The 13,238-nt window shown below is 35.7% G+C and overlaps 1 protein-coding gene across 3 annotated transcripts in view; it reads left to right on the top strand.

Annotated features, from left to right (window-relative positions):
- LOC149804999 (HEAT repeat-containing protein 5B-like) overlaps positions 1 to 7,604 on the top strand; it is a 179,125-nt gene extending 171,521 nt beyond the window's left edge. For all 3 annotated transcript variants that reach the window (XM_089946429.1, XM_089946427.1, XM_089946428.1), the window contains 2 exons: positions 2,671 to 2,884; positions 5,627 to 7,604. In XM_089946429.1, the coding sequence (XP_089802555.1) occupies positions 2,671 to 2,884; positions 5,627 to 5,943 (531 nt within the window). In that variant the 3' untranslated portion in view covers positions 5,944 to 7,604. The remainder of the gene's footprint in view (positions 1 to 2,670; positions 2,885 to 5,626) is intronic.
- The last annotated feature ends 5,634 nt before the right edge of the window (positions 7,605 to 13,238 follow it).

The following is a 13,238-nucleotide window of genomic DNA, read 5'->3' as shown; positions in this document are numbered from 1 at the left end:
GGTTGAGAGACAAGTATACCCTTACTTCTAAGTCTCCCTCTCATCAAAGGGACATTTAGATATGAGGTCCTATACCCCTTCTGGAATGAGCGTAGGACAGGGATGTCTTTTCTTTATTTTGTGTAACCCGCTGAGATTGTCCCTCCCTATCCCTTTGGGTTCCCTTCCTGCTCCCACCTGTCATCCCAGTTGTTGGAGCAGGAAGAAAACTTGACATTTGATAAGGCATTAAACAAGGTTTACCATCTTCCCCCCACCCCACAAGACATGTTCGAAAGCCTTTGGGCTTGGAGGACAAGGAATTCCCTCACCAGTGTGAAGAGATTCACCATATCAGCATCACACCTAGAGATCTTCTCTTGCTTTTATTCCACAATGGCACAAGCTTTCCCAAAAGTTTTCTAGGGCCAAGAATTTGCTAGGCAACATAAAGGTGGTCTATTCCAACCAGAACCCCCATACAGTGGCTGCTGGTTTTTGCAGACATCTGTGGAGTTCACATTCCTGCCCGGTGTCATAAGCATTACCTCCAGATGCAAATGCAGGGATTACCTTTTACTCAAAGCCCTGGAGCTTAAGGCATGTATTGCTGATCTTTCCTTCAGCATCCTGCTGGATGCTATATCAACAATGGTCGACATGTTCATGTCCATGTCCATGGTACTTTTGATGGGGGATATTGCTTTGGAGACTTCACTGGTCTTGCTGGACCACAGGAAGAATCTTCTAAGCTTAGGCTGTTCTTCTAGAAGCAGAGATTATCTACAGAGGCTTCATTCTATCAGTAACATCTCAAGATTTGAGGGACAAACAACACTGTCCCTTGCAGCCAGTCCTGGTTTCTCAAAACAGACCAAGAAGCATGCCTAGCTGGATTGCCACTTGGGTCCTTCTTCCATATTTTTAAGAGGATGCATCCCAGTCCCAGAAGCAACCCCATTTCAAACCTTCCTCTTGCCTGTCCCTTGCTAGACATGGTGGCCTGAGAGGCGTATATGATATCTCATTAACTGATAAACTAAAAAGAAATCCGAATGAAGAAATCCTGCAAGCAAACATAAAAAATTGAGGTGAAAGTCATCACAAATATCCATAATTCACCCACACCCCACCCCAAGTGAATTTTCAGATATGATCATCCCCACTCAGTTAATCACATTCAGGTTACAAGAAAAATCAGTATTACGGTACTCATGAAAATGTGACTTCTGACCAATACTCTACACACTCCTTAACCCAAAACCTAGCTATCTTCTGATCCTTTTGAAACATTATATCAGATGTGATCACCTTCCTTAAGTCATTATGGATGAAGTTCACATTACGAGAACAGGCAGACAGGTGCACAGAGTGCAGTTATAAAAATGAAGATGATGTTACCACAGTATTTGTAATTAGAAAGCTATGTTGTCTTTTTATGCAACCATTGCTATAAACAGAGTCATCTTGATTTGGTCCCATCCATATATCCCAAGAAGTATGCTACCAGGATTGCACAGTAGTGTCTTACATAGACAAATTAAGTTTTGCAGCACATTTGTGTCCATATGAATATGACATTAGATTTTTCAGCCGATCCCCTCCAGTGGCCTAGTATTTAGAGCATCCACCTTGGATGCAGGAGGTCACGGATTCAAACCCTGACCAAGTGATACCAAAAACTTTTAAAAATGGTACTAACAGCTGCCTCACTAGGCACTCAGCATTAAGCGATTAGTATTAGGACTGGTAGGTCTGGTGTCAGGATAATGTGACTAGGTGGGACATCATTTTACATGTCTGCGGCATGACGCCTCTGTGCTAGGCAGCACTATAAACTGCGACACTGCAGACATCATAGCAGTATGACTAAAAAAAAATTTAAGCTACGTTAAGAATTCAAATCCAGTTTTTCAATTTATTTTGCATATTGAAACAAAATTCTCACTTTTGCGACCAAGAAACCTTATTAAAATGATTAAACAAAAACCAGTTGAGGTAAACAAATGACATTTGAAAATACTATTTGTTTCCATATGAAGGTGACCTGATTAGGTTTTCAGACCATTACAGAAATTTATTCATTTTTTTAAATACATTTTAAAACTTTCTGACCTTGACATTTTTTAAGAAAAACGTGAGTATGATTAAGCAAGAATGACTTTGAGGTTGACAATTTGGAATATATGTTTATATGTTTATTTAGATGACCTGAACAGATTTTTGTACCATTATATTAAGTTTTTTAAGTGTACAAAATGTTTTGAATTTTTGGGATTGGGACATGTTGGTCTTCACTGGTGGTGGTGGTGGTGGTGGTGAGACATGTTTTGCAAACACAAATCTAGTGTGTAAATCAAAGGCCCAAATACATAGGTTAGTAATATGTTGCAGTTGTTATCTTAGGCTGATACAGTTATGTGATTGGTCACAGTTGATTGTTACATTAAATACAAAAGTTCATGTTAGAAGAGGAGCAGTGTCTGAGATCTGTAGGAGAAAAGTGTCATGTATGCATAGTAGATGTGTAACACATATTTTATATATTTAGTTATCTTCATGTTTATTTTTTAGCTATTGTTTTCCAAACATTTTTTGTGACAGCTTATATTATATTACTTGAAAGGAAAACATAAAAGTTTTCTTAAAATATGTTTGAACATGAAACATGTTGGATTTTTTCTCTTTCAGCTGAAGTTAAAATGTATTCAGATGTTCAACTCCATTATGATTCATGTTGATCGAGAGTCTGTGACTCCATTCATTCATGCTTTCGCTCCTAAGGTTGTGGAATTCCTGTACACAACAAGTTCAGTACGACCCACCACTGATGCTGAACGAGATCTCATCATTGCATCAATTGATTGTTTGGAAACTCTAGTTACCTTAGCAGAAGAAAGTAAAAGTATGTTGTATTTGTTGTTAAATTTAAATTTTGTATTTTGATGATGGTAGTGGTTATGGCAGTGATTTGATGATGATGATGGTTGTTGTTGTAGTGGTGATGATCAGTAGATTTTAGAATTTTTAATTTAGATTAGCTTATAAATCAGGAGGATTTTTGTGGACATAAATTTTAGATGTTTTAAGGAGACTGAAAATGAGATGAGTACATTATTCTCTTAACATTATAATAAAACGGATGTTTAATGTAAACTAGATTTTTGTTGCAGATGTTACAATTATAATAATTAAATAATGTGTCGGTTATTGTCAATTAAATGAAAATGGGACAGTTATTTGATATAAATGGGACAGTTAATTGGTATAAATGGGACAGATATTTGCTATAAATTCAGATGTTCTTTTATTTTCCTTCACATGTTCACTGTCTGGTGACAACTGATGATAATCATTGTGAAGATTATGGTTCACATTAAACAAGCTATCAGTAGTTGTTTGGTCCAGTTTCCCTTGAATCACTCTGTATTTTTCAAAGAATAGAGAATATCCGCTCTGTATTGGAATGTGGAAATGACAGAACAGCTGTACTCAGCCTGCAAAGAAGTTCTAACTTAAGCTTTCCTGTGACTGGGTGATATCATTTCTTCCCCAATATACTATCTTGAAACCTCTTTGCATGAAAGATGCAAACTCCTCACCTGTTTCCACTTAAACTCTGATTTCCATGTATTGTTTAGTTTGTTATTATATTTCTTAGCCAGTGAGTCTTTAGCATTGGGAGAAAACACATTTCAGCATTTTGACATGAAAGAAAGAAAAAAGATAAGAACTTCCCTTGTATATTATTCATTGACCATTTTGAAACACAAAAACAATTTAACAAGGCAAAAACTCAAAGCAGTTACTGTTACTCATTTGTTTCTGATAAAATCATTATTTGGTTGGTCTGTCTTTTTTTCTCACCTCCACCAAAAGTTGGATGATTTTTGATCAAAGATTTCACAAGCAATCATGGACCACCTTTGATACCATTATTACTGTTATTTCCTTCATAAATATACTGCCTATGATAGTAAACTCTCCAAATTACATCGGTACGGTTAATCACTTCACAACTTGTTTTGTACCCATGTTAGCCATTGTGTAGTAGTTTATGATTGGATTACTCCACGTGCATGATTGCACCAGTTATACCATTGGTGGATCAATTCCTGACCCCATTAGGCTGGTTCTGACTTGATACTGTAATATAAGGATTGAACAGATAAAAGTGTCATGCTTAACTCATTCAGCCCCAATCCTGCCTGTAGGCATGATGAAGCTGTACCCTACTTCCGAGCTCTGCAGCATCAAGGTCATTTAAGATACACCAAAGTGGGTTGTATTACAAAAAAGCAGACAGATATAGCTATACAATGATACCAAATAATCTGGATGTCCTAGTTGCACTACAAAATACAGAGGAAAAAACCAAATTTTTTGGACCGGTTTTTTTTTCACCCAAAATTCGCTTGTTGTCAGAATCCAATTTTATGTCTGGATTTTAGACCTTTTGACCTTAGATCAAAGGCAGACCGGTCTGAACTGCACACAGACAGGTGAACCTTTGCAAAAACTTGGATAAGGTGGGCATTTGGAATAAAGACTGGTCTCCATACTAAGATGATGGGTAATACAATTAGGTATTAGTCTTGTGGAAAATCTGTTGAAAGTTGATGTAAAACTGACATGCAAGATCTGAAGAAATCTACTAACAAAAGCAAATTTTTTTAAAAATAGTTTCATCACAATCAAATCATTTAAGTATAAAAATAAGTCAGTTGCCTTAAAAACAAAAGTATGGGATGGGACAAAGGTGGTTGTGCTTATTCTGTCAAATATGATAATTTACATTGAAACATGGAATCTTTCTATTAAGTTGCCATGTTAATTGGTTGTGGTTGGAATTTAATTGGAGCTATAATATTTTCTTTGTTTCCTAATAAATTTTTTTAATTACGTTATGACATTTTATCATTGAATGATGATAATGTATACCAAGTATTGAGTCCATTATATGTTAATTGTCAACATGCTTTTGTTTTATATTAAATCCTTATTGAAGAATTAAAAACAAAATGTTTGTCCACATTGTCAGGTAAGGTTCTTTATATTTTCCTTATAAATTCTTCTTTGATTACAGTTCGAGAAGAAAATATCAATGAAAATTTTAATTGTGAAATTAATATCATTATGATATTGCAACTGTTGACAAAGTCCCCATTTCACAAAAGAATTCTCTCCTTCACCATAGTAATTTTCTGGTTGGAACAATGGATATGTCCTATTCATTTCATCCTTCTATTTCTGTGCCAAATTGATTGAAATAAAAAAATAATAAAGCTTACATAATGTATATGCCTTATGCTGAACAGTTTTGAAAATATGGGGGTGGGGGGGGTGTTTTATATCAGAAAATGGTTGAATGTGATAAATATTTATGTAGAAGACTTGCAATGCATATTATGTCTTGTTTAACACCAGTATCTTAGAATCATTATTGCCAGAGGTTTGTTTTAAATGTACTAGGGGCATATTGTGTTGTCCATTTGTCTGTCCATTCATCTAAAGTTCTGCCTTTTAGTTCAGTATCTTAAGCATTGGGGGGGGCAGGGACATTTGTGTTTCGTGCATCAGAAATCTTGTAAAGCTTCTGATTTTTTTTGGTCTCATTTTCATTTTGTTTTACATTAATCTTTTCCAGGAATTACATTGCTAACGATTCTCCTACCCATTCTCATCTCATTTCTCCTGGATGATAAAAGTCTTAATGCTGTGGGGAAGGTGGCACGCTCTGTGCATGATGAAGCATTAAATAAACTTATGAAGATTGGGCCACAGTACCCTGCCCAGTTCCGTGTCATCATGACAAGTCAAGCCAACCTCAAGACCCGCCTAGAGATCGCAATCAAGTCAAGTCAAGCCAGCAAAAAGGCTGCCATCAAAGCACAAGAAGCAAAGGCCATGACCCTCCAAACTAAACCTACAATTACTCTGAAAACGAATTTCAGCTTCTCTTGATTAAAAGAAAGACTAAATGTAGATTTTTAGCATAAAATAGTAACACTGCCTCTTTAGTTATATTAATATGTGTAGGACAGATACAGCTCTCTATTAATTATAAGTTTGTTGTAATACCATGAAAATGTATATTAGTGGAGAATGCTGTTTTACAATAACTATTGTTATTTTAAAAAATCTGAAAAAAGGTGGGTTCATAAAAATTAAATAAAAAGCCCTATCGTCTTAATACTACTTGAGCACAAATTCTGAATGACTGCCAATAACCTTGCATGTAAAAACATTTTTAAGAGTTTATCACTATGATTGTAAGTTAATAGTGTATGTAGAAATAACAAAAGTAAAATTATCCTGAACTTTTCATGATTTTGGCATCATTATTTTTTTTTTAATTTAAAAAATGGGTGAATATTGAGTCTGAGTACAAAGATTTTGATCTTGGTGTTTTGGCTACTGGACAGGATGAAAAGGACAAGACACTACAGTATAGTCTCTTTGTCATACCTTGACTGCACACAAGTTTGAATTATGTGCAAAATGCAGGCTAACATGAAAATTTAGGTGTTTTATGAGTTCAGTTACAAGTAAAAACATGGGCATGTGCATTGTACTATTTTTTTATTTCAAGATCATCAAATTTGTACTTGTTATCATCATTATTATATGCATCTAACACAACTTATCTGTACTACTAATAGAATAGAAGAGCTTATAGGATGGCCTTTTTATCATATGTTTGTCTCTGATCACTTAGCACAAGTTTGCTATCACTACTCCTTGTAAGCTACCTGGAAGATTGCCATGAAACTTCACACACATTCTTCATAAGGTCTGGTTGATGCTAATTGAAAATGATGCTGCTTGATATCCAGTATGGTCTCTGTAGTGGCCAGTTTGAAAATCTTGTTATTGCCACTCATCCTGAATGAATGGTCATATCAGTAAAGGGTTTTCACTAAATACTTTTTTAAAATATATAGTTGGTCCTTAATGAAATGGTGCTGATCTGATACCCTTCACAACCATATTGAAAATTAATATTTTCCATTTCTTCAGAAGAGAAAAAAGTCATACCAGCATTTTTTTTCACCTTAAGATTAATGATGTTGGTCTGAAATAAAATGGTGCCAATCTGATATCCAACATGGCCACCACAACAGTCATCTTTAAATCATGTTGTTGCTTTTCCTTCTTACTGGAAAATAACATTGAGATGGGGTATTGATCAAGTCAGTTTTTGGTCCTAAATGAAAATGGTGTCACTTGGACATCCAGTATAGTTGCCATATTGATCAGTTTGAAATTCTTGCTGTTGCTACTTTTCATGGAAGGATGGTCATATCACTTCTTATGTCTTCTTGGTTGTAAATGAAAATAGTGCCAGTCTTTCCTCAAATGTGACTGCCATGCTAGCCATCTTGAAAATCTTGTTATCACTTCTCCTTCAGGAAGTATGGTCATATTAACATGGGGTTTTCTCCAAAAGACTTCTTATAATGTCTTGTTGGTCCTAAAAAAATAGTTCCAATTTGATCTCCATTATGGCCACAATGTTCATCAGCTTTAAACATCATGGTATTGCTCTTCCTCATGGATGGATGATCATATCTAACATGGGGTTTTCATCAGAAGATTTTTTATGATGTCTGTTTGATCCTAAATGTAAAGTGCACATCTGACATCCAATATGGCCACATTGGCAGCCATCTTGAAAAACTTGTTATAGATACTTCTCCTAATCAGAAAGTTATATTGACATAGGAATTGTGCCAGAAAACTTACTGTGGTGTCTAGTTAGTCCAAAATGGATTTCATGCCAGTCTGACTCCAGTATGGACACAATGACAGCCATTTTTAGAATCTTGTTATAGCTACTCCTGAATGGATAATCATATCAACATGATGTTTCTGAAGAAAAGACTTCTTGTAATATCTAGTTGGTTCTAAATGAAAATGGTGCTGACATTACATCAATATGGCAACTACAATGGCCACCTTGCAAATCTTTGCTATCACTAGTCCTCTTAAATGGATGGTCATATTGATGTGGTATTGTCACCAGAAGATTTCTTAGGATGTGTATGATTTTTATCCAGTATTGCCATCAGAATGATCATCTTGATAATCTTTATACTGCTCAATTAAATCTGAGATTTTTGCAACACTTGGCAAGAAGAAATGGACTTGGATTCCTGGAAATTTTATTCATACATTAGAGCATCAGTCCCATCGAGGGACCCTTGGCATCCAGCATGGAATGAAGAACCAGTAATACAAATTATCCAGTCTAATACTATCAACCATTTCAGTAGGTAATTTGGTGCTATGGCTAGGGTCAGCACTACTTTTCCATGTCATTACAGATTAGCCTTGTGTGACAGGCAACCACATTGTATCATTTAAATCTGATGAGCAATACTTATGTCGTATTTACGCCAAAGTACTTGTTTTTGAACTGTTAAAATATAGAACAAAACATTCACACAGCATCTGAAAAAAATATGGACGATGATACAGAAGTATAATTAAGAAGAACTTCAACTTTTAATTAGCTTGTAATTGTTTGGACCTTACAGATATGGAGAAAATTGAATTTCACTGCCAGTCAAAGGGACAGTAAACAGATCCATTGTGGCCATTGAAAACTCACCTCTCTCTCTCTCTCAAACATGCTTGGCACCCAACAGTCTTTGAAGGATTTTAAATTGTATATTTCATTCTGCACTCAGTCAGCTTAAGTAATAGGATAGCATGTCTCTTCATCAACCCTATCAAATCATGTGGTTCTATTGTGCTATTAAAAACGATATTTTATCTAATCAGCATGATACTTTTAAAGGACAAAAGTAGACTGACAGTGCATCAACAGTATCAAGCAAACATTATCGTTATAGGACATAACAGTTTTAGCTACATTGTCACTAAGAAAATTAAAAGAAACTTTAGCACTGACGTATTGATGAAGATTTCAGGAATAGTTTTGTAAATTTGTTTAAAATATAACAAATGGTACTTACTGTATATACTCGCTTGTAAGTGAAGTCCAGCTGCCGACAAAATAGATCCTGATCTTCTGTATCATACAACACCTGCAGATCAGGGTCTGTGTTGTTTCTTCTACTGATTACTCCTTACAAACTACACAGATCTAGATCTACCTGCACATTATGTGACAGCAGATCTGGGTCTGTTTTGTTTGCAGTTGGATTCATCTTCTGTGTGAGTACATATGGTACATTTCTTCCATTTTAGTATGAATTGGTGCTGCATATGTTTGTTCCTTGTCTCATAATAATCATCTAGCTGTATGGCTATTTTCTCTATTAATGGCAAAAGATAGAAACTAATGTTTGGTCTATGCTTAATCTGTTTATTGTTAGTACTATGTACATTGTCCAGAAAAACAAATTTATCAGTTAGGTGTTTTAAGTGATATCACATAATTGATTGATATTTATTTATTGATGGATTAATTGATCAACCAAATAGACATGTGTTCATTTCATTTGTCACTGTCTCTTTAGCTTTTGAAACAGCATTTAGACTTCATTAAATTTACAGGCTGTAGATATTTAAAGCATAAAAACGAAAAATCTTGACCTTGATATTTGTGTGCAGGAAGCACATTCTATAGTCAAGAGTTTTATCTCACTTTTGCACATCATATTTCTTGGGTAACATCTCTGGTTACAGTTTACACAATTATCAGTCTGAGCAAAGAACATTTGAAAGGAGCAGTACCATCATTTGAATCCAGCACATCATAGAATTCATTTTGGTAAATTTAAATTTATTTGAATGCATCAGCTAAACCAATTGTTTAATTCTTTTAAAATATCTTCTGTAACAGTTATACTTCTTTGAAACACAAAAATATAAACTCTTGAGCTGTTTTCTAAAAAGAATACTTTTGCACTAAACATGTACCCTTTTTGCTTTGTTTTACAAAATCATATTAACAGTTATGTTTCCCATCACAAACTGTTGTACTTGATTATTTTCTTGTATTTTTATTTTCTGAGTAAATCATCAAGCAAAGTTCATCAGAGTCCAATGACGGGGAGAATTTGAACAGAACTGATGAGACAAAAACAAACCATATGATCCTTTTTAAATATGTCACACTTACAGAATTGGACAGTAGTTCTGATGGCATGTAGAGTATTTGACAGGTTAAATGTCCACAGATTTGGATTAAATAGTATTGCAGTCAAATTTCACTGCCTGGGGTAGACCCAAAGTTAAAATTTATGCAGAAAGCTAACTATTCTATCCAAGTCCGTCTTTGAGACATTAAATTTTCAGTATAGATATGTCATTATGTCAGAGGTTATGTGTATACTTATACGTACTTACTTTTGAACAAATTTAGGAAATCTTGTACAGTCACATCATGAATATTGTCTGAAAGAAATTTCATAGAAATATGTATTTTATTAGTGACATTTTGTCTGTGAACTCATAACACAAATCCATAAGTTGCATTGATGGCATATGACTGTACAGGTTATCTTCTAAAAATGCTATTTTTGTTAATCAAATGTACATAGAAGATAAACTTCGAATTTTTATGTTTGTAAATAGCAAAAATCAATAATAAAAATGTCACAACAATTTTATAATTGTATGTTACTGCCTGTTACAAGAAAATGCAGAACAGTTCAACATGATGAAAACAAATATATTTGTAGATATTATTTAATAAATTAGGGTGGACAATAACTGTTCCTTTGCTATAAACTGACTATATTTATGGTTTCATCTGTATCTTTAAAAGCACAGAATCAGAACAAGTTTTTTTTAATCTAGTCTTTTGGGGAAAACAAACTTATGGAGATATTTTGAGAAGCTGTTAACCTAAAGTGTGAATTTTTATTGTTGTTGTTAAATTACAGTAAATACAATTTTATGAATTACAATGTTTTCTTAGGGGCTATCCATTTAGTATGTACGCATGGAGGGGGGTAACCCAAATGCATATGCTTGCGTATGGGGGGTCTACTGATAATGTACGTATGCATAGGAAATGGGGTGTGAAACCTCAGTGATAATTTGTCTAATACGTAACCTGTTCGACTGGGTTCAGTTGGCATTTGAATTTTAGCAGACACTAGACAAACTGTTTAAAGTTACGCAGCTTATTTCTTTGATGCAGCCAGACATGTTAATAGTATTAATCCTTTATGGTTTCTGCGTGGATATTAGCTGTTCTTTAGAATTTGGGGGGGTGTCAAGTGTGCGTACACAGGTGGGGCGTGTGTAAAAAAGTATGCATGTGTACAGGGAGGGGGGAGGGGGTCAAGCTTTGCCAGATTTTTGCATGCATACTAAATGGATGACCCCTTATACTGTGTTTTTGAGCCAACTTTAAATAAAGATCTGTTTTGTGCTCTGATGTATTTAGTGCATATCAATTTTGTGAAGGCCTGGGTTTTAAGAAAAACAGCCCAAATGGATTCATTAAGTAGGAAGTTTCTCTTATTAGTAACACTGGACAACAAATTTTTACAAAAGTCATGTTACTGAAATAAAATTAGTCAATTCTTATCAATTTTTATGTGCTGAACACGAATATGACAGTCAAATTGCAAAATTGGCTCTAGTTTTTTTGTAATCTGCAAGAAATTAATGTTTACATAACGAAATGCATTCCAATAGTAAAAGGTCAACTGTAATAGCCTACCTATAAAAAATCAAGTCATTGACTACATCTTAGATTTCTTCGCCTGTCTCTTGTACAGCTGTTCGGGAGCATCTCTGAGGAGTGTCCAGCAGTAGTCAGCCAGCATTGTAGTGGACCATTTTCCCTGGTATCTTTGTTCCATTGTTGCGATATCTTGATGAAAACGTTCGCCGTGTTCATCACTAACAATACCACAGTTGCTAGGAAAGAAATCCAAATGGGAATGAAGGAAGTGAATCTTTAGAGACATATTGCAGCCAAGTTTCTTATACTTCATCAACATGTCTTCTACTAGTTCCTTATAGTTTTCTGCCCTAACATTTCCGAGGAAGTTTGTAGAAACTAGGCGAAAAGCATTCCATGCTTGTTTCGCGTCACCTTCCAGCAAGTTGTTGAACCGGTCATCTTTGAAAAGCTCTCGAATCTGAGGACCCACAAAAACTCCCTCTTTAATCTTTGCTTCGCTGAGTCGAGGGAATTTTTCATGCAGGTATCGGAATGCTGGCAAAGTCCGGTCAATGGCTTTCACGAAGTTCTTCATCAAACCTAGTTTGATGTGAAGGGGTGGTAGCAAGATTTTCTGAGCCTCAACCAGAGCTGGGTGTTGGATATTCTTCTCTCCAATGGCTACATTCTGCCTGTGAGTCCATTCCTTCCTCATGTAGTGCATTTCCCTTGCTCGGCTATCCCACTCGCATAAGAAACACATGTATTTTGTATATCCTTGCTGCAGTCCCATTAAAAGGGCAACTACCTTCAAATCACCACAGAGGTGCCAGCTGTACTTGTTATACTCAATGGAATTCAGTAGCTGCCTTAAGTTATCGTATGTCTCTTTCATGTGGACAGCATACGCTACTGGAATAGATGGAAGAATGTTTCCATTGTGCAAAAGCACAGCCTTGAGACTCAGTTTCGAAGAGTCCACAAATAGTCTCCATTCTTGTGGGTCATGAGTGATTTTTAAAGCATTCATGAGGCCCTCAATATCGGAACAGAATATCAGATTACTTTCCTTTCTGAAGAAAGGCTCCAATTGCTGGTGGCGCTTTCGATATGCAGTAATTGTGACATCTTCTTCTAGAAGATTCCATTGTTGGAGTCTTGATCCTAGCAATTCTGCCTTGTTCTTTGATAAGTCCAAATCACGAATCAGGTCATTTAGTTCTTCCTGTGTTATTCTGTGTGGGGTTGATGATGCACCACAGTGAAAATCTGGATCACTGCATGCTGATGGACCAGGAGAAGAACAGGTCGACTCACCTTTGTCTTCGTCAGATGAATCAAGAGAATATTCTGCTGGAGGTTCTGGAATAGGAAGTCCCTCACCATGTGGAACTGGTCTCAATGCAGACGGAATGTTTGGGTAGACTATTCTCGACTTCTTTCGCTTCGTTATTCCGCCGGAAAGAGGAGGAACCAAGCAGAAGTAACAGTCATTTAGGTGGTGCTTGGCTCTCTCCACACCACTGGGACTGCAAACGGCATTGATGACCTTTTGCAATTCAACCACTGTGAAAGCTGTGTTGTACATGTAGCACAGCATATATGCGGAGCCCAAGGCTTGTCTTGGTCACCAACCTTGCATCCGAAGTAAAGATGATATGCCTTC

This window comes from Sinohyriopsis cumingii, chromosome 2, assembly GCF_028554795.1.
Source record: "Sinohyriopsis cumingii isolate HCF-2022 chromosome 2, ASM2855479v2, whole genome shotgun sequence".
Lineage (NCBI taxonomy): Eukaryota > Metazoa > Mollusca > Bivalvia > Unionida > Unionidae > Sinohyriopsis > Sinohyriopsis cumingii.
This window is presented reverse-complemented; position numbering and strand designations above follow the sequence as displayed.